The sequence below is a fragment of the Xiphophorus maculatus genome, chromosome 5 (assembly GCF_002775205.1).
Source record: "Xiphophorus maculatus strain JP 163 A chromosome 5, X_maculatus-5.0-male, whole genome shotgun sequence".
In the NCBI taxonomy this organism is placed as follows: Eukaryota; Metazoa; Chordata; class Actinopteri; order Cyprinodontiformes; family Poeciliidae; genus Xiphophorus; species Xiphophorus maculatus.
Genome location: NC_036447.1, coordinates 32,251,906 through 32,275,111, shown reverse-complemented (window position 1 = coordinate 32,275,111; position 23,206 = coordinate 32,251,906). Strand labels below are relative to the sequence as shown.

The following is a 23,206-nucleotide window of genomic DNA, read 5'->3' as shown; positions in this document are numbered from 1 at the left end:
GAACAAGGTTTGACAGACATATTGAAGGTGATTTTTTGACTATTTTCTACTACTGTATGTGATTGCTGCTACTGCTGGTCTGATGGAGAGGTGCGAGTGAGGGAGCTCGGCTGGGGACTGCAGCTCAAAGACGGAGCTTAGTGTAAATGGGCGGTGTATTGCATGAGGAAGCATTGAAGCGCCACCAAATGGTTACCATGGAGATCCAAGAATGTTTCAAACATGTTTTGATGAGGAAATAACTCATCATGAACATGGAAAGATAACACGATTTAAAGCTCAAACCTAAGCAATTGAGGTTGATATACACACACCAAATAAAGGCTGTTCACTTTTTAAATAATCCTTTTGTTTTTGAAATTTTTGGTCATTTTTTCTGTTGTTGGACAGTGGTACAAGACCAGACTTTTTCTGCATTGCATCTTGTGTCATCTATCCTGAATGAGTGGTCAAAACGTAAAAAGTTGTAAAGAGAACCATGTTTCTCCCAAAAGGGAGGATGGAAGAATGAAAGAAAATTCCCTGAAACAACAGGTCTTCATTTGATGTTAGTGTTTTTTGTCTGTTTACAGAGAGGATCACACCTGTCGACAAATTCTGAAGTTTGAGAACTTCTGAATTTTCAGTCAGAAATGACCACACCGCCTGGCTGAAATACCAGTCTCCATGTGTGTTTCATGTGTGCAAGTCAACAAAGGTGAAACAAACATTTAAGTGAATGTTGAGTTTGCATGATGTTCATGCAGTGCATCATTCTAACTTTTGCTTTGTTTCTGTTTTCTAACTGCAGAGAGGATCTAAATACATGATTGACAACATATAAGCCTCAAACTCAACCTTTGACTTGGAAGACCATATCTGTGTTGCACACCCTCCTGAACAAAGTCTAGACTCCATGACTTGTTACTCTTGATCAACCCAGAGCAAGAGTCCTTTTATGACGTGTATTTCTTCCGCCATGGGAATCCCTTATATGGACACATGCTGGAGCTTTTTCAGATCTCAGGAATACTGTGAGGAAACTGGACATTAAATAGAATCAGTTCTTTTTTTTTAACTGAATGTTTAAATAGAAATTGTTTCTTTAAGTAGATTAATCATAGTCTGTATTTTTGCTTAACTTAGACTTATTTTCTTTAACTTTCCATATTAAAATGCTGACACACGACATTCCTTTGTGTGTTGTACTGTAATTTTTATGGTAAAATTCAGCTACCAGTAATTTAACATAATGTTGATTTTTACAATAAAGTGTCATAATGTTTTATACAGTCCTGCTGTGTTTTTCACTTATGTAGACGGTATATGTGTTTTTTATAGTAAGTTGCCATAAAGTTTACAGTTCTGAACTGTTAAAGTGACAGATACCAAAATATTATACTGTAATGCCTCACACAGTATGAGCATATTTACTATGGTAAAACCACATTTTAGGATAAAATCCTGGCAACCACAGCTGACGGTATTTTACCGTATTTTACTAAAAAGAGCAAAACACTGTCAGCTGTGGTTGCCAGAATGTTACTGTATTTCAATGAATATGGTAAAATACTGGCAGTTTTGGTTGCCAGACTTTTAGTATTTTACCGTAAATTAGAGCCTTTTTTTTTTTTACAGTGTACCCCTAGAGTTAACTGAGCCGTGCCGGATCAGCTAATGGAAAATGAATCCGGCTGGAGTGGATCAGAACCGAACTGGTCAGAGGCGGGCTAGTGGAAAAGCACCTCGTGAAGCCTATGCATTACTTAACAGTGATGATAACTTATTATTATTATTCCACATATTTATTATCTGCTTCACAATAGATGAGTATATTGGGACCTTCAGGAGATTTTTCCTTAGCTGTTATGATCGATTTCAGCCAGGAAACAATTTAAAATGCCTTGTCTTAATTATTGTGAGGAGTAGCTAAGAAAACATAAAGTATGAAAAAATAGAAGTATGAATAAAACATGCTTCAAATATATTTATATTATTGAAATTCACAGCAGAGCCACAAAAAAGAGTGCAGATCTGTTGCTGAAGTTAAAGGTTAATATATTCTGAGGTTTTTTTGCTCATCACTATATGTGTAATAGGGCACCAAATCTCGTTGCTCATGTGTTGAAACTTGGAATCTTGCATAATAAAACAAGACTCCGCTTTCATGTAATGAATAGTTGTACGCAAACTACCAATTAATATCTCAGTGCAAAGGAACTCTACAGGGAGTGGTAGTAGTAAGAGGCTGCATGAACACAACAACCTGGAAAGCTGTCTTTAATCTACTCACCAGCTGGAACTCAGAGCGGCGTGTGTATGCCTCCTGTATGCCGGCATCCATCCAGAGCGTGCTCAGTGCCATCACGTAGAGCTGGAACTCACCGGGCTCCACCCCCGAGGCACCCACACGCCCCTCCCATGACATCACCAGCATGCCCTGCTTCTCATTCTCACAGCTCTGCCAGGTAATGCCCAATTTGTCTCGAGCATCCACCAGCACTCGAATACCCTACAGACAACGAAATATTACCAAACTTCAGAATGGCAAAGGATCAGCTACTTTTCTCACAGCCACCATTACTGTAAAAATATGAGATCAGACATTACAAAAAGTCAGGTGCACCCAAATGTTCAACTGCAATGCATTATTTAACATCACAGTTTTACAAAAAATTTTTTTTAAAATTATCCGTCAAATTGAGGTTAGATTGACCTCTAAATCGTTAACAATCTAGTAAACAAAGTTATATAAAATTTTAAGCAGAATTACTGAAAATATGTTTAAAGAGCTTGTAAGAACTGAAATTTAAACATCTCAAAATAAATCAAATAAAAGAAAGCATAGAAAACATTTTAATGAATGTAAATATTTAGATCAAAGAGGGTTCATCTGATTGAACAAATACATTATTTTCAAGTTCTGAGTAAATAACATGGTTCTATGACATAGTCATGTTCACATTTATTATTTTTCTTGTTTTTATATATATTTTATATTTGTGTGAGCCTATTTGCTGTTATTGCCCATCATTTTGCTGATGGTACACAAAAATTTCTCAGTTGTGGGACAATAAAGGATACTTCTTTTCTATTCTTCCATTCTATTCTACTGTCTGAAGTTACCAACATAGATTTCAGTGGATCTAGTGGGACTTTATGCCATAGAACATATATGTGAAATGGAAGGAAAAGACTGTTTACAACATTTTGTCAAAAGAAAACTGTGATAGACATGTGTGTTCACCCTCCTGAGACAATGTTTTGACAAACTACATTTTCCTGCAATTACAGCTGCAAGTCTGTGAAAGGTATGTCTGTATCAGGTTAAACCATCTACAGATTGGAAGAAGAGAGCATGTGAATATACAGTACATTTCAAAGCTTTACTCTGAATCTCAACTGGATTTAGTTCCGCACTTTGACTGGGATTAAAACCATTGCATTGCAGCTCTACCTGTTACAAACTGTAAATGTTTCACATTGGATGCTGTGCAGTGTGCATTTTTTCAAGCACAGTGGATTTTGAATGTAGTCCACAAAGTTTCATTTTATTGTCGTCTCAGCTAATCAGCTTATTTCACTGGTTTGTTGGTTTCCCTACATGGCTTTTAGCAACATTTTAAAAGGGCCCTTTTACACAGTTATTGCAAGATCACTGCTAACTAATCCAAGAGATCACTAAAGAAACTACAACAACATTTATGATTCATCAATAAGACAGAGACTGGACATCCTGTCATGAAGTGCGGTGTGAAAGGTGGTGAGGCAAAAGCTGTAGACCCAGGTTCAAATGAAAATGAAGGTTTATTGTTGAGAACAGTCCACAAAAACAACCAGGCAGCACGGCAGAGCAGAAAGCCAGGGCTCAGCACCGGTAGCAACTGGAGGCAACAAATGGACAAACGACACTGACTAGATGCATTGACAAGACCCGACGATCAACAAGGAACACAGGTGGGGTTAAATACACAGAGGGTAATCAAGGAAATGAGACACACCAGGGAGCAATCAAGGGGTAAACAGGACAGCACAGGGGCTCAGAACATAGAGAACTCAAAATAAACACACAAAAACTCAAATCCCAACACATCCTTGTGTTCCAAGGTCAAAAACAACACAGGGGTACACCTTATATTTATTAGAATGATTCTTGATGAGTCCCAAGACTTCTGGGTTAATATTATGTGGAATGGTGAGCCATAAGTTCAACTTATTGGGATACAAGTGTCTACTTACATCTGGTGTAAACCTAACAGAAATTCAACAGGAAATGGTTATGCAGGACACCAGCAAGTCCACCTCTGAATGACTCCAAAACGACTTCTCAGCTCTATGAACACAGCTTCAAGCACTCCAGATGAGACCATAGCAGCTACAGCTCTCAATGTTACAAAGGTTGGTCAGTCAAACAGCACATCAATGATTGTTCCTGTATGTGTGTCCACAGTTCAAAACCCATCTAAAGAGCAACTAGTGTATGCACTATTAGACACACAAAGCGACAGCACATTTGTCAGTGAAGGAGTAAGCAAACGGCTACAAGCAGATGTTCAACTTGTAAAGCTAACTCTAACTACCATGCTTGGTGTCTTCTCTACTGTTGAAACTAACCGAGTATCAGAACCGTGTGTGAGAGGTTATAACTCAGATATTCGCATCAACCTCCCCTCCTCATACATTAAAGACTTCATACCAGTAAATTATGACAATAACCCACCAGTGAGACCGCAAAAAATTGGCCCCATTTGACAGAAATTGCTGATAAGATCTCACCTCTCCTGAGCTGTAATGTGGGACTCCTTATCGGATTCAACTGTCCCACAACTTTAGCACCAAAAACAAGTTGTACTAGGAGAAGATTACGAGCCATATACAGTTTGCACAGACTTAGGGTGGACCATTGTTGGAGGCTTCACATCATCACTCGATGTAACAGAGTCAAGTTTGTGTCACAGAGTCACAGTAAAGGAATTAATCCCGGTGACTCCCTTGAATGCGATTAATGTGCCAAAGTCAGATTTCAAGGACATGGAAGGAAGTGACAATATGATCTCAAAGGAGGATCTCATGTTTTTGGACACACTCAAGGAAGGAAAAAGGAAAAATTCACAAGGAGATGCCTCTACCATTCAAACAAAAGCCACACTTACTTGACAACAGAAAGCTTGCTGAAATCAGACTCGAACACTTGAAAAGAAAGGTTCAACAAAGAGGAAAGCTACAAAAGAGACTACATAGCTTACATGAATGACATCATCAAAAGGGATAATATTGAAGAAGTACAAAATGAAACAATGGCATATTCCTCAACATGGGATTTATTACCTCATAAAGCTCACTAAGCTATGTGCTGTGTTCAATTGTGCTGCAAAATACAATGACACAACTCTAAATGATCATCTTCTTCAAGGGACAGCCCAAGGTTTCAACTGGAACAACCCCCTGCCAAAATCACCGAAAGCAAGGTGCCAGAGCTGGCAATATGGTTTTACCAACCCAGACAAGGAGGAAGACCAAATAAGGTTTGCAGTGATCTATTTCCAGAAACTAATCAGAGGACGAAATAGTAAATATAAAGACAAAGAATATCATCTGAATCTCATCAGTGAGCTAAGGAAAGTTCATGGGCTGCAGAGTAATGTTGTGTTGGACATTGACTAACTTTTGACCAGACATGAATGTAGACTTGCCAGAGTACTAGAGACTGTTACTGTCATAAGGTGTGGTGTAGAGGTGGTGAGGTAGAATGCTGTAGACCCAGGATGCGGTAAATGATGAATGTCCATAATAACACAGTTCAACATGGGCCAAAACAACGGGCAGCACGGCCGAGCGGAAACCAGGGCTCGACGCCAGTAGCAACCGTTACACAAATGGACGAGACGACGGACTGGAAGTCAAATGAGACGAGGACCCGACAAAGACACAGACACACAGGTGACACTAAATACACAGGAGGTAATCAGGGAACGAGAAACACAAGGGAGTAATCGAGGGGAGACAGGACAACGAAGAGACTCGAGGACACAGAAAACTCAGAAATCAACACAGAAAAACACAAATCACAACAGTTACTGGCAATGATGGACTCGTAAGAAGAGTAAAAATCTTAATTGGAGTTAAGAAACTGAACGATAAAGGTCAACGCTCTTGCAAGCATTCTGTTGTGGAGCATTCCGTACAAAAGCTAATTCTGATACTAGAATGTTCATAATCTAATAACTACAAATGGTTACTGCCTTTAGAAAATTATTAGTTCTTGTTTTGACTTAAACATAATTTTGGTGGGAGTGTAAATAACCCCTGGTTAAGCTCCTTATTTGTTGTATTCCCTTTTTGTCGCTTGTTGCCTTTATTTCATCTTATTTTGTGTAGTATATGGTTGACTTCCGGTCTTTGATTTGATGCTTTTATTTTGATGAGAGAGCTTCTGCTGTTCATGTTGTGCAGCGGCAACTTGGCAACAGAAGGAACGGAAGATAAGTTGCAACAGTGTTATAAAAATGTATTTTGTTATTAGTGCCCCTTGATAGAGGCACAAGGAATGTTTATTTTGTAAATAGGATATTTCTAATGTTGATCAGTTGGAATTGTGAATTTGCTTTATTATAATCAAATACGGTATAGTTTTTGAATCAGTTGATATTGTTAGTAGTGAACTTTATTTTTAGTTTTCAAACGTTACGATTGTTTTGTAGCTTACTGTCTTTTTGTGTTTGTACATACAGCTCTTATGGTGAAACTCAGGGTTTGCTTCAATAAACCTCACTGTTCATCAGTAAAGCCAAACTCTTTCATTTAAGGGGGCGGGGGGGGGGGGGGGTCTGATACACTAATCGTACATTCAACAGCTCTTTGCACACCCACAACTTCCTCTTCCACTGGCCCAGTTTAACATTTTCTCCAAATTTAGCGGAAAATCTTCTAAAAAACCCAAAACAACCTGACACAAGGAAGGTCAAGAAGAGATGGATGGTTATGCAAACAGGAAAGCTTTTCTCACAAGTGCATCATCAATGTGTGGATGTTTGCAGTCAGACAGATGAAGGGGCCCATGTGACTCAGGATTGTGGGGCGCTTTTAAGGCTAATCCCACATCTGAAAGGTGTTATCATGAATGAATGAATGAATGAATGGATGTTTTAGATGACCTCACCCAGGAAGAAACCCACTAATGTTTGACGCAAACACTGACAGGTATTTGTGTCAAACATTAGTTTGACACAAATACTGTGTGTCCCATTCTGCTGTGGGACACACGCTGGCCCACAGCAGAATGGTATTGGTAATAAAAATAAAATCACTGTTTCTGCACAGAAAGGTGACCACATTTTCAAGCTGTGGTCACATATTCTGTTAGCCCTCATGACCTTTATTGCGTCACTAATCTGAACAAACTCTTGCATAAACCCTCATATTGATGTTTGCCTCTCTTCCTGTATGCCTGCATGTTTAAATAGCTTTTCCGTTTTCCTGTTTGTGAGCCTTTGTCTTCTGGAAGAAGTCAGTTAGTGTTGCTCAATTTTACACCAAACAGCACAGCAAGGAAAAATTAAACAAATTCTCTCAATTTCATTTGTCAGTCATGCAGCCTTTTTTTTTGCTCAAATAATTAGGTGAATCTACTCAGCAAGTAAAGTTAAGAAAATCACATGAGAACATAATCTTTAGTAGGCACATCATTAGCACTGAGATAGCCATGAGTTGCTACAGGAGCAGAAGAAAAAGCCCAATATCAACAAAAAAAGTCTGCTTTATTTGTTGATTATCATCCGAATGCACTACTAATTGTGCTCAGAAACAGATGGATTTACATTTAGTCATTTTGAGTAAACATATATAACAAAAAAACAATGAACATGCAGTAGATTCTGATTGCCAACCTATGCAACTTTGCATGCTTTTTTAACATATTTGAAGCTGCGAATATTTAATATTAATTTAATTAATGAGTATTAAATATTCATTAATATTCATAAAATATTCATAAAAGGAAATCAAATAATTTAAAATTGTACGTCTTTTAAAAGTTTATGCAAAATGTAATCTAACAAATGCCGTTTCTTGTGACAAATGCATTAGACTAGAGCACCGCATAATAATACCTGTCCTCTTGAAACCTCAACAGTTCTGTCTTCTCTAACTATAACCAATTTTTGGAGAAAGTAAATTTTGTGTTGATCAGCAGTACGACATACTGTATTTGTGGTTAACAGAAATATAGAACATACCTGAAATATATATTACTAGATGTAATAAATACATTTATAAGTTTTAATTTTTCAAATAATTTTTCAAATCATCTAAATTTTTCAAATTTAGATGCTGGATCCCAGCATCTAAAGCCTGAACTGCTGCCTTGTCACGATTGGCACGGTCAGCAGCATTAGGATCACCTCTCTGTAGCAGATGGCCTGGACTGCCTTAGGTCTCTTTCATTTATCAGAGTTGGGCAATTATGAGACAACCCTTTTCCTACCTCAATGCTGCTGATTATGCAATGTGCGTGTTTTAATTCCACATGAGGAACAAGGCTGAGTAGCACCAAGACCACCACCAACACGTATGGATACACGATCATATCAAAAAATGAAGACACTAAATTACATATTAAGTCGATTATGAAGAATATTAATAATATATTAATATAATATTAATAATATTATCCGGTCTGCACACTTCCACCTCCATAATATTAACCGACTTCATCCATCCCTCTCCTTGCACTCTGCTTCCATTCTGGTCCACAGTCTGGTCATTTCTCGAATTGATTACTCCCTCCTGGTTGGTCTGCCTCATAAATCTATCCACAAACTTCAACTGGTTCAAAACTCTGCTGCTCGCATAATTACCTAAACGGCCTCATTTGACCACATCACTCCAATTTTACAGCAACTTCACTAGCTTCCTGTTTCTTTCAGAATTCAATTTAGAATCCTGTTTACACTCAAGACAGTTCACAACCTTGCCCCTCCTTATCTGTTTGAGCTACTCGTGTGCATATTACCACCCACTCACGTTCCCTTTGTTCATCCTCTTCCATCCACCTCAGTGTGCCTCTTGTCCGTCTCAGCACCGTGGGGAAAAGAGCCATCTCTTACTCTGCTCCTCAACTATGAAATGCTCTTCCCCTGATATCCGTAATATTGACTCTCTTCTGATCTTCAAAGCACAATTCAAAACTCATCTGTCCTAGCTAACCTTCTCACTTTAATTGTGTAGTTATTTTGTGGTTTTGTGTCTTGTAGACATTTCTTTACTGTTTAATTTGTGATTTTAATGTTGTAAAGTGTCCTTGGGTGTTTTGAAAGGTGTTGTCAAATAAAATGCATTATTATTAATTATTATTATTATCACCATTAAGAAATGTTCTTATATATCTGCTAAATCCATTTTTTTCTCTGGAAAGTGACTTAATTATTGAATGTTTTGTTATTTTTGTTGCTTTTTACAAATCAATTTTCCAATAACATTTGACTTGTTGACAAAATTAAAAAAACAAATAAAACTTTTATGTCAAAGTGAAAACTGCAAAATAATGACAAATAAATAAATATTTAACAGGTCCAGTGAAGTGGTGCCAACAGTATCACAATGAATTGAATGCTGATCACCTGAGTGAAGTAACTGTGTCTGAACGTGCTTTGGTCTAATGAGAATAACATAGAGCAGGTCTGGAAGGCTTATAAAAGTAGAAGGTAAAATGTATTCAATTAAATATCAGAAAATCCTGGAGGAATAGAATATACTCGAGAACTACGGCTTTAGAGAACATTTATTTTCTCGCTAGACTGTGCCTCCAAGTATCCAGCTAAAGCTATACAGAAATGATTTGAAGACAACAAGGTGTATCTTCTGGAGTGGCACAATCAAAGTCCAGACCTCAATTCAGGGTGAGCTTGCTTTAATGGCCAGGGGCCTCATGTATAAAGTGTGCATAAAAAAAAAATGTGCGTCGTTATATTTCATGCACAAATCAGCATGTATAAAAATGAATGCGGCATGAAGTTAGCGTAAATATACGCAAACTTTTTACTAGAGATGCATTGAAGCGATATTAATATCTGTATCGGTCCCGATATTGAAAAAAATTCTAGATCGGGTATCAGTAACAATGAGCCCAATCCATAAGGGCGGATCATTCAATCCAATTCTATGTTGCGGGCGGCGCACCATGACAAAATAAAAGCCCCACACTCTCAGAATTAAGTTTTTCTGTTGTTCTTTTTTATGTTAAAACAATGTAAAGCATATACTGTAAGTTATATATATATATATATATATATATATATATATATATATATATATATATATATATATATATATACAGTACAGACCAAAAGTTTGGACACACTTTCTCATTGAATTCAATGATATATATATATATATATATATATATATATATATATATATATATATATATATATATATATATATATATACCATATATTTGTGCGCATACTAACATAATCAGAGTCTGAAATGAATTTAAATATCATGAAACATTAAATTTTACTTTTTTTAAAATTAACACCCGGCATACCACCAATTCCTGCCTATCTACACTGTCTGGCCAAAAAAAAAGTCGCCACCTGGATTTAACTAAGCAAATAGGTTCAAGCCTCCTATTGGATAAGTACTGCATAGGCGATTATCTTTCAGCTGGCAACAAGTTATTTAACCCCAGCTGATGCAATGAGTAACTCCTCATTTCTTAAACAACCATGGCAAAAGACACATCCTGTGGTCGTGGAAAAGACGTTAGTCTGTTTAAGAAGGGTCAAATCATTGGCATGCATCAAGCAGAGAAAACATCTAAGGAGATTACAGAAACTACTAGAATTGGGTTAAGAACTGGCCAACGCATCATTAAAAACTGGAAGGATGGTGGGGAACCATCGTCTTCCAGGAAGAAATGTGGTGGGAAAAAAATCCTGAATGATCGTCAATTACTTAAACGTTTGGTCAAATAAAATCGAAGAAAAACAACAGCAGAACTCAGGAGTATGTTTAATTATGAACGCAAAAGCATTTCCACACGCACAATGCGAAGGGAACTCAAGGGTTTGGGATTGAACAGCTGTGTAGCCGTAAGAAAACCTCTAATCAGTAAGGCTAACCAGAAAAAAAGGCTTCAGTTTGCTAAGGAGCATAAAGATTGGACTCTGGAGGAATGGAAGAGGGTCATGTGGTCTGATGAGTCCAGATTTACCCTGTTCCAGAGTGATGGGCGTATCAGGGTAAGAAGAGAGGCAGGTGAAGTGATGCACCCATCATGCCTAGTGCCTACTGTACAAGCCTGTGGGGGCAGTGCTATGATCTGGGGTTGCTGCAGTTCAGCAACATTGTGTGCCCAAAGAATGAGGTCAGCTGACTACCTGAATATACTGAATGACCAGTTTATTCCATCAATGGATTTTGTCTTCCCAAATGGAACGGGCATATTCCAAGATGACAATGCCAGGATTCATCGGGCTCACATTGTGAAAGAGTGGTTCAGGGAGCATGAGACATCTTTTTCATACATGGATTGGCCACCACAGAGTCCAGACCTTAACCCTATTGAGAATCTTTGGGATGTGCTGGAGAAGGCTTTGCGCAGTGGTCAGACTCTCCCATCATCAATACAAGATCTTGGTGAAAGATTAATGCAACACTGGATGGAAATAAATCTTGTGACACTGCAGAAGCTTATTGAAACAATGCCACAGCGAATGCGGGCTGTAATCAAAGCTAAAGGCGGTCCAACAAAATATTAGAGTGTGACCATTTTTTGGTGGCGACTTTTTTTTTGGCCAGGCAGTGTATCTATGAGGAGAGTTAAACAGTTAAATCTAGTTAAAACGTTTGTCACAAAGAGTAGAAATGAAGTAAACGTTGTTGCTTCATGTCCTCCTGAGCCTGGGAATCAGTGTCCTCCTCCTCATCATATGGGTAGGCTTTGCTTTCCTGTCTTTATTATTTAGTATAATTTGTTTAAATAAAATGTTAAAGCTATGTAGGCATATAAGTTTATGTGTGTGTTGCATTATGCACGACAGTTGGGCCATGAGGGGATCAGATCCGAATTTCTGTGTGCCATGCGCATTGTGTTTGTGGGGCCTATCAGTGTGGGTTAGGTTTGTGTGGTTCATGCATGTTGAGGTTGTGGCTGTGTTCGTGTGGATCAGATGCAATGATCCACACCTGATCCAGATGGAGGGTTTTATGCGTACCCTCTGATAACACCCTGCCGGTGCCGCTGTCCGAACTAATACAGATATAAGTATCAGATCTGTGCATCTCAAGATCTAATATGTAAGCTTCTGAGCAACATACAGTCATGAACAGGTTCTTATTTTCCTGGGAAAGACTTGCTTAGTTTAGCAAGAAAGCTGTAGAACCTTATCAGCACTTTGAGTGTAACTTCCGACATCCTCTATTTGCAACTAACTTTTATCTCTACACATCTGTTCATTCTGTTACAAGCTAATTCTGTTGAAATGAGCAGATAATGTGTGTAGCTTATATTAAGCAGTGATTAAGCTTGAGTATGTTTGAGCTTAGAATGTGGCTGTATGCCTGCATTTGTGGGAGGCTTGTAAACGCTATTTTGTCTGAGCTGGAGTCCAGGATTTTATCTGACTTGCCTAGGCTGTGTGGCACTCGGGGCGGATGTGCTCATCCCTCAGGAATAGTCTGGTATTGTTAGCTGGTGAAGGAGGCCCAGCCATGACAGCAAACAAAGGAACATCACACACAGACTTCAGGATAAAAATATGCACAATGTCAACAGAGCTCTGGGTGCATGTTGGTGAGAATTTCTCGAGCTCATTTACATAAAATTAATTTTTATGATGATTCAGTCTGCCAGTGATGAAGTCCATACTATTATTTATGGTTATCTGAAAGCTAATGGTTTCAGTTTAATGAGTAAAAAGAAGAAAAAAAAAACAACAATCTGTACATCTAAGGAGCTTGCATCAAATTTGCTTACTTTCTGACTGATTCATGTTAAAATGTTAGTCCTTTCCAGACACAAATTTGGAGATCTCAAGATTTTGGAACAAACATTTTAATATGTAGCCTGCTAAAAAAAAAAGAAAAAAAAGTGTAAGATGGACGGATGCATAAAAGGACAGACAACTGTTTGGATAGATGAATGGATGATTACTTTGTCCTTCGGTCACTCTGGCCAAAGGACAGATTAGATTACGTGTATGTTAAACAATAGATTGTCTAAAAGATGGATGGATACTACTTTTAGACAATGGGAAGAGGAATTAAGTTTATTAATATTATTCTATCATTTTGGTTTTCAATACTTTTTCAGACTGTTTACAGTTAATAATCAACTGCAACTGACAGAGCTCACTGATCAGCTATTTGCCATGTTAAGTTTTCTAATATTGTCTCAGCTGAATAATCACAAAAGAATCCCTTTTGGCTGTGATAAATAATCAAAATGTCCATTTAGTTAGACAACTCTTGCAAGTTTAAATATCAGTCATGAAAGAGCAGTGAATGATCCTTACCTTTAATATATTCTCATATATAGTGCCCCGGAAATCTAGCAGCGCTTTCTTATCAAACTCCTGCCCGTTAATGATGCGCATCTGTTTCAGGAATGTGGACTTTCCGCTTTCTCCGGCCCCGAGAAGGAGGATCTTCACCAGCCGCCGAACGGCTCTCCTCTCCCGTGCGAGCATGGCATCTATCTCCCGGCTCCGGCGCCTCGCCTCTCGCTCTTGCACTGCGTCCCTTTCTCGGCTGCCCTGCTTACTCGCGCCCGGCTCTCGGGTGGCCTCGGCTGGGAGCAGGCAGCGGCTTAGGGTGCGGACCACTCCCGACATTGCGAGTCCGTGGGGAAAATAATTAGAAAAAGTTTACTGAAACTCCAGTGCGAAAATGTTCATTATATGACTGCCACCTCCGGAAAGGGACTGACCCAGTTCGACAACATCCACTATGTCAGACAAACCGTCTCCACCGGGTAAATCAGAAAAGTCTACATCTAGTGGAAGAAGTCCTTATTTATCATCCGACCGGCAGACAAGCCGTGTCCATCTTGGTTGGGCGCATCCAAGATAAATTTCATGGAGAAACAAAGCCTATAAAACTACTTGAACATCCACTTAAATAGCCAAAATAAAGCCCAGAAAATAGACCTCAAGTCGGCGTGTCTATCCGAAGCACAAGACTTCTAGCTGTGGAATCTCCCGCAAAGGGACAGCCTGATCCAAACTACCCAAATAGACAGCTAGTGGTCGGTGAACTTGAGAGAGCAGCCCCTGCGGGCGGCGGGGGGACGGTCACACTGATGAGGAGCACCGCTGAAGTACCGTGGCCTTACCACAGGGTGCGCCCTCGGACATAATGGGGCGAAAAATCCCTTACAATCACACTAATGAAAAGAATATTTCATTATAAATATTTATCTGAATTCTTATCGAAAGAAAGATACAGTGTGAAACAATAATACAAAAATAATGAAAATAATATTTAATTGTTTTTAGAGATAAGTGTTTGTCATTACAAAGGATGTAAGCTCCACTCCCTCAGCTCTTATTATTGCTGCTACTAGGGACCTCCTGGCATTTCACTGATTTAGAACTTCTAATTGGGCTACGAGTATGTTACTTGTTTCTAATTATCAAGTTAAAAAAAGAAAGTACATCAAAGGAAAACAACTGTGTCTAATCTAAAAACACACAGGCTCCCTTATAGAAAGAAACCTGTTTTATGATGAACTTTTATGACTTATTATTTTTGATTAGTTACTTGGTGGTTTTTATAAAGTTTTTAAGATGCAAAAGTATTATAGTCATTTTTAGATATTTAATGAAGTAATAATTGCCACATGGGGTATAACCATTTCCCCTCTCCTTATCCTGGTTACTGTGCAAAATTGGTTAAGAAAGAAGGGTCCTCATTCAGTCTTACAAGCGATTAAAGGAAATGCCCCTCCATCTTTGTTTGTACTTACAGTACACTTTTGGTTAACAGGATGTGACTTGCACCTTACTAATTTGAGATTTGTATTAACCCAAATCAACTTTAAAAATCAAACTAAATGTTTGATTCATTTTAACAAATGCCAACCTTCCCATTAAAATATGCACTTATATAATGATTTGACTTCTTTAATATTTGGAACCAAAGAACAAATGAAGCCTAGGAGTAAATTCAAACTGGAAGACTCTTCATCTCACCCGCCCAACCAATCACTTCATCACGCTCCTCCTTCGCAGTCTTCTCCTCATCTCATCCGATCATCGGGCGTGGCTTCCTTCATAAAGAGTAAAAAGTAATTTTACTAATTACTAATAACTAATTTAGTAATATAAAAGTATATTTAATTTCAGTATATTTTGTAAGGTACAAAGCAGCATGTAAATGTTTATATTCCACATAAACTTATTAAACTGAATAAAGTAATTTTGAGGTAGAAGTACTGTTGTCTTACAGGGACCCATGATTATTTGTAACAATATACTTTATTTGAGAAATATTTATTTTAGATGTAAAACCAATGCAGTAATAATACTGCAGTTTTTATAAACTTTATTGTCACACAAATGTCGCCATGTTGTTCACTCTTCAATGCGTTCTGGGTAAATGACGCCTACTATGTCTGGCCGCGCTAGTTCTGTTCAGCCAAAACAGCGATGACTAATGTCATTAAGCCTTTTCAAATTGAACCAGAGTCCTTTGAAATCTTTAATTGTTTTTCCAGGTAGTAAGTACATTAATTTTGAATTGGAAGATTTAACTTAAAGCTGGAACTTAGACCAAATAATTATGATACGCAAGAAAAAAATGCAATTACCTAAAGAGCACACATTTCTATACTATTTTCACTCACAATGGCAAGTGAACATAACTACTTATTTTACTTTAAAATAATTTAAATTCTTGTTTCAAATTGTATGAACAAAATTTATGATTTTATAATGAATTTTATTAAGCATCATAATGAATTCTGGATTCTAAGTTTATTCTAATTCCTGAAGTATATAAACTAAATGCTCCCGTTCTGGACATATGACATAACATGACATTACTAATTGCTTGCTTTGTGGTGTTGATATCCAGCTCAGACAACAGACGCCATCTAGTTAGGTGAAGTCAGTTATCACCTGAAAGAAAATTATGTACCTCATACAACAGCATAAATCCCATCTCATTATTGGGGGGCCATAAACAGGAAAATTTCTTAAGAGCAATTTTGGGGGTGTCGGCGAAGTTATAATAAAATAAAACCTAAGATATGGTTTTAAAAGTTTTTAAACTGGGCTGCTCAGTGGCGCAGTTGGTAGCACTGTTGCCTTGCAGCAAGAAGGTCCTGGGTTTGATTCCTGGCCGGGCTCTTTCTGCATGGAGTTTGCATGTTCTCCCTGTGCATGCATGAGTTCTCTCCGGATACTCTGGCTTCCTCCCACAGTCCAAAAACATGACTGTTAGGTTAATTGGTCTATCTAAATTCTCCCTAGGTGTGAGTGTGTGTGTGAATGGTTGTTTGTCCTGTATGTCTTTGTGTTGCCCTGCGACAGACTGGCGACCTGTCCAGGGTGAACCCCGCCTCTTGCCCGGAACGTAGCTGGAGATAGGCACCAGCAACCCTCCCGACCCCATTAGGGACAAGGGTGAACAGAAAATGGATGGATGGATGGAAGTTTTTAAATCACATTCAAGCTGCAGGACCAAAAATGACTAGTAATGCATTTCAACAAACTATTGAAAAATACAACTAAAATTCAAATGTTGCTTCTATGCAAGTTTTGTTCAGTCTGACTGATCTAATCTCTGCTACACCTTTACAAAATTTAAGGTTCTAAATAAAAAAGCTTTAATGAGTAACTGTTCTTAATAAAATTCCTCATAGACATTGATTTATTGAAATGGCTCCCAATACAAGTTATGGGCTATTTAAATTATAACTTGTTAAGTTGCTTTATTTTTAAGCATTTTTTAGTTTTGCCATGTCCTGGGTGACGAAGAACCAACAAGTAGATAGAAATGAATATCTGGGGGGCATTATAACTTAAACATAACACCTAAAGCACCAGGGTTTATATAGAAAAACATTCAGATTTAATTTTGCAGTTTTAAAGGCTCTACGTTGAAGACGGTGAGAAATAAAGGCATAGCTTCCTGTTTTTTTCTACCTGTTCTCGGCTCCCAAACACAGAGTTGTCTGCCACTCCTCAGCCCCTCCTTCCCGTTTCAAACTCTTCTAATTAACTAAAAGTTAAAGAGCTAAATGTGAGATGTTTGGTACCTTTGACATAAAAGCTTAAGTCTACGAAAGCAGTTTTGCTAATAAGGCAGCTCATCATGATTCAGCCAAAGTAATGAAACAATAAACTGCAGTCTGATTTTTATTGTTAATGTGTTTCTTCTTATTGAGCAGTGAAACTAAACAAAAGGTTTACATGTCTTTTGCTTTAAGTATTTACTTACTGGAGCGCTTTATGTTTGTGCTGCAGAGCTACAGCTAACAGCTTGCTCCTCACTAGCTCTCATGAGCCTGTGCCGTTCAGCGCTGCTGTTGCTCTTCCTACACTGAACCATTGTCTTTTATTTCGTTCTTTGTTTCTTTTGCCTTTTCATATTGATATTATTGAAATGCAAATGTTTCTTCAATGATTTTTTGGGGGAATGGGGGTTATCTAAGAATCATTTTTAATATCTCAGAAAGCCGAAGCAGCACAAACTAAAATTTTAACGGCACAAACTTGCACTAACCAATTTTTCACGTGGGTGGAGTATCAGGTTCACTCGGCGAAATTTCAAAAGTCAATGTGGCCCCTGAGCCAGAAAGTTTGTCCATCCCTGGTTTAGATCCTTTGATAAATGAAATTATCATTTTGCTCCAATCAACTTGGTCTGATATTTAGATGAGTTGATGTTACATTTGAAACATTTAGGTGTCACAGTGGGTCAGGAGCAAGGATTAATCCCTTGCTCCTGAGGGGTTGCTGGTTCTAACCCCCCACCTCAGTAGCTGTTTTGTCCTTCTTGGGCAAGACGCTTCACCCACATTTCTGCTGACGGTGGAATGAGGCCCCAGTGGTGCTGATTATGTGGCAGTTCCTTTTTACTCTGCCCCAGGGCAACCGCAGCTGAAATGCAATATACCATCATCAGTGTGTGAATGTGTGTATGAATGGTTACATGTAGTGTAAAGTGTATTCAAATGCTTAGACTTATACAAATGCAGGACATTTTATCATGCAAGTTTGACAAAAAAAAAAAGAAATCTGCATGGAGAGAAACATTTTTTGACAGCAGTGTTTAAACTGTACTACAAGAAATTATCAACTATATTTATATACAATACTATAAATCACTGTTTCACCATCACATCTATATGGCAGTATTTGATAAGTGACCTTATAGATTTGGAATGACAGAGTAACTTGGCTCCGTTTTTGTATAATTTATCTTAACAGGCGGACACAACATTTGTTGGTCTTGTTGTGATTTGGTTCCAGACCAGCAAAATATAAAAAATTGGAACAAGATTTACTAATCTTCTCTGAAGCTGTTACAGTTAAAAACAACAGCCATACTCTAGCAATCCATGTTTGTCTAAGTAAAAACGACCTTCCAAAGCTGAGGAATTATTTCTGGAGGCGTAAGCAAAAAATCAGAGCAAGTGTTATTTTGAGTGGAAATGAATAGAACAAATATTCCAGCTTTAATTTAAATGATGACCCCTTTCTTTTCAACGCATTTTCCCCAAGTCTTGTTTTGTGGGACACAACAAGCCCCACAGGCTTGGGACAAGCCTACTCTCCTTCCTCTCTATTAAGCAAGGCACAGCATGCACGGCTGGTAAAACTGGACTGAGCCATCAGGACACCCTCTGCTGCACAGACACCCTGCCAGTGAAACCAGCTGCAGACAGAGAAAATCTGCTTCATTCACGCCAATTGGGTGTGCAGAACTCAGTGCTCCAGAAGACTGTCCTCTTCCTACCAACTGCTGTTCCCAAGATAAAAACTGAATCAAAGGAAGTGGACCCAGTAGAAATGAGCCAGTTGTATGAGGCAGCAGCCATGGAGGTCCATCAGAGATAATCCATTTGGGCAAGCAGAAAATTAATCACTTTTTCAATCAGTGATTCAAACTGCCCCAGCCCTATGCCAAAAAACAGATTTAACCAACACAAGACATGTTGTATAAAGATGTAAATATCTATCCATAAAAATTAAATATTAACTGAATTATGTTATATGGTAATGAAGTTTTACTCTAATTTTAAATCCCTACCCATTTTACTATTGTCAGTAGATCAATATTTAGTTATGACTTATTGCTATTTTGTGTTTTCTATGACTGAGGATACATTTGCTTACAGCAGGCACTTCAGTTGTAATTGATCTAAAAGTACCCATATAGCAAAATATGAGTGAATCAACATTGAAAGTGGTCGGTGACTTACATGTTGTATATATACAGGTAAAAGCCAGTAAATTAGAATATTTTGAAAAACTTGATTTATTTCAGTAATTGCATTCAAAAGGTGTAACTTGTACATTATATTTATTCATTGCACACAGACTGATGCATTCAAATGTTTATTTCATTTAATTTTGATGATTTGAAGTGGCAACAAATGAAAATCCAAAATTCCGTGTGTCACAAAATTAGAATATTACTTAAGGCTAATACAAAAAAGGGATTTTTTAGAAATGTTGGCCAACTGAAAAGTATGAAAATGAAAAATATGAGCATGTACAATACTCAATACTTGGTTGCAGCTCCTTTTGCCTCAATTACTGCATTAATGCGGCGTGGCATGGAGTCGATGAGTTTCTGGCACTGCTCAGGTGTTATGAGAGCCCAGGTTGCTCTGATAGTGGCCTTCAACTCTTCTGCGTTTTTGGGTCTGGCATTCTGCATCTTCCTTTTCACAATACCCCACAGATTTTCTATGGGGCTAAGGTCAGGGGAGTTGGCTGGCCAATTTAGAACAGAAATACCATGGTCCGTAAACCAGGCACGGGTAGATTTTGCGCTGTGTGCAGGCGCCAAGTCCTGTTGGAACCTGAAATCTCCATCTCCATAGAGCAGGTCAGCAGCAGGAAGCATGAAGTGCTCTAAAACTTGCTGGTAGACGGCTGCGTTGACCCTGGATCTCAGGAAACAGAGTGGACCGACACCAGCAGATGACATGGCACCCCAAACCATCACTGATGGTGGAAACTTTACACTAGACTTCAGGCAACGTGGATCCTGTGCCTCTCCTGTCTTCCTCCAGACTCTGGGACCTCGATTTCCAAAGGAAATGCAAAATTTGCTTTCGTCAGAAAACATGACTTTGGACCACTCAGCAGCAGTCCAGCTCTTTTTTTCCTTAGCCCAGGTGAGACGCTTTTCGCGCTGTTTCTTGGTCAACAGTGGCTTGACACGAGGTATGCGGCAGTTGAAACCCATGTCTTTCAAGCGTCTCTTGGTGGTGGATCTTGAAGCACTGACTCCAGCAGCTGTCCACTCCTTGTGAATCTCCCCCACATTTTTGAATGGGTTTTTTTTCACAATCTTGACTAGGGCGCGGTGATCCCTATCGCTTGTACACTTTTTCTGACCACAGTTTTTCCTTCCCTTTGCCTCTCTATTAATGTGTTTGGACACAGAGCTCTGAGAACAGCCAGCCTCTTCAGCAATAACCTTTTGTGTCTTTCCCTCCTTGTGCAATGTGTCGATGGTCGCCTTTTGGACAGCTGTCAAATCTGAAGTCTTCCCCATGTTTGTGTAGGCTTCAGAACTGGACTGAGAGACCATTTAAAGCCCTTTGCAGGTGTTTTGAGTTAATCAGCTGATTAGTTTGTGGCACCAGGTGTCTTCAAAATTTAACCCTTACACAATATTCTAATTTTGTGACACACGGAATTTTGGATTTTCATTTGTTGCCACTTCAAATCATCAAAATTAAATGAAATAAACATTTGAATGCATCAGTCTGTGTGCAATGAATAAATATGATGTACAAGTTACACCTTTTGAATGCAATTACTGAAATAAATCAAGTTTTTCAAAATATTCTAATTTACTGGCTTTTACCTGTATATTTATTCAGAATGTATGTCCATACAAAATCAAATCTACATCCAAAGTACAATATTATCCTTTTTTTTTTTGTGGAACCCCCCCCAAAAAAAATAAAAATAATAATAATTCAGAAATAAAACCCGCCCACCCCACCCGCTCTCTCCATGTAACAACACATGTAGTAGTATCACATTTAGCACTACCCACACTTTTGATAGGCCAAAGTAAAGAGAAAAGCATACAACAAAAATATTAAAAGAATTGAAACAAGGCAGCAAAGATCAATACAGAACAGTCTCTCAGGTCTATTCTGGTTAAAATGTCCAGGAAGGGAGTCCATATCCGGTCAAACTTAGCCAATGTCCCACGTATTGAATGGAGAATTTTTTCAGGAGTGCAGTATGACAACAGTTCGTTGATCCAATGTTTCTGGTTTGGAGGCTCCATAGATTTCCAATTTTTCAGTATACACTTTTTTGCTGCAGATGATGCTAACAAAACAAAGTGTTTCTTGCAAGAATTTAATTCCAAGGACCTAACATCTCCAAGTATCCAAATCCTGGGGTCAGGATCTAAAGAAAGTCCACAAACTGCTGATGTTACCAGAATTACATTATCCCAGTAGGTTTGCAATTTTACACAATTCCAAAGCATATGAAGAAGATCCCCTACAGACGTCTTACATCTCTGGCATTTGTCAGTGAAACTGACCTATATGGGGTATAATATACGCGGTGAAAAATATTAAATTGAATTTGTCTGTGTTTTGTTGATGTTAATATTGTTTGAGATGAATTTAGTAATCTGCTCCAGCTTTTGTCATCATAGTTGCAGTTTAAGTCCAACTCCCATTTCGATTTTTTCGAATACTTGTCATAAGCTGGTGAATAGTCAAGAACAATTTTGTAAATACAAGAAATAAGTCCTTTTGTAGTAGTACGTTTAGGATCTAATAAACATGATTCAAGCAAGGTTTCCTCTGGTTTACTTGGGAATATCTCTAATGTTTGGCTCTTAATCCAATGTCTGATCTGCAAATATTTGAAATAATTGTGCCTATGCAAGTCATAAAATTCCGATAATTGATCGAAGCTGGCAAAGACATTATTGGTATGAAGGTCGCCTACTGATCTAATGCCTTTTCTAACCCAAGTTTGTAGTATACCATCTGTTATAGGTTGAGGAATGTTGGGGTTATCTTTAAGTGGTGTGTTAACCAACAATTTTATGTTTAGGTTTAAGAGCGCGTGTAACTGAAGCCATGCGTTGTAGGTAGCTAAAATTAAAGAATTTGATGTAATTGTAGAAAGTTGCTTTTTTGAACTCAAGAAGGGAATGGTTGCTAATGACATGGATTTCAACTCTTGTTGCTCTATCAAGATCCACCTCACATCGTTGCCATTTGAATAAATCCACATCCATAAAATACGGAACTGGGAGGTTAGGTAATACATTCTGAAATTTGGAAGATTTAATCCACCTTTAGCATATGGAGCCTGTAAAGTAAGAAGCTTAACTCTTGGGACCTTCTTTCGCCATAAAAATAGAGATATTGCTTTATCTAAATCTTTAAAAAATGTCATTGGGACTTTTAAGGGGACACATTGAAATAAGTAAATAAATTTAGGTAATATAGACATTTTAATTGAGTTAACTCTGCCAATCAAAGATAGTGGGAGATCCATCCATCGTTCCAGCTCTGTCTTGGTTTTATTAATTAATGATGTGTAATTCTTTCGGTAAATTTGATCATACGAGGAACTAATATTAATGCCAAGGTATGTAAAACCATCCATGCACCATTTAAATGAACCAGGCAGTAATTGTGCCTCCTGTTCTGTCATATTAAGTGAAAACGCTTTACTTTTGGAGTAATTGATTTTGTAGCCAGAGACTGCACTGTATGTCCCAAGGCATGCCAGTAAAGATGGAAAGGATTTAAATGGCTGAGATATAAATACTAACAAATCGTCTGCATACAACGCAAGTTTATGTTCTTCTGTACCTACTTTTATACCTGTAATTGATAAGTCAGAACGGATAGCAATCGCTAATGGCTCTATAGCAATGGAAAATAGGCTAGGAGAACTTGGGCAGCCCTGTCTACAGCCTCGGGAGAGCGAGAAGGCGTCCGACAGAACCCCATTGGTCAAAATCTGTGATCTAGGGCTATTAAAGAGTGTTC

The 23,206-nt window shown here is 38.2% G+C and overlaps 1 protein-coding gene across 2 annotated transcripts in view; it reads right to left on the bottom strand.

Annotated features, from left to right (window-relative positions):
• The window catches only part of gna12 (G protein subunit alpha 12), a 42,683-nt gene extending 28,432 nt beyond the window's left edge, over nucleotides 1-14,251 (bottom strand). Inside the window, exons 1-2 of one of the 2 annotated variants that reach the window (XM_023334259.1) lie at nucleotides 13,497-14,251; nucleotides 2,273-2,491 (exon numbers count right to left, since the gene is read on the bottom strand). In XM_023334259.1, coding sequence (XP_023190027.1) covers nucleotides 2,273-2,491; nucleotides 13,497-13,814 — 537 coding nt within the window. In that variant the 5' untranslated portion in view covers nucleotides 13,815-14,251. The remainder of the gene's footprint in view (nucleotides 1-2,272; nucleotides 2,492-13,496) is intronic. The other variant, XM_023334260.1, reaches the window with a different exon arrangement.
• Between the last annotated feature and the right edge of the window lie 8,955 nt (nucleotides 14,252-23,206).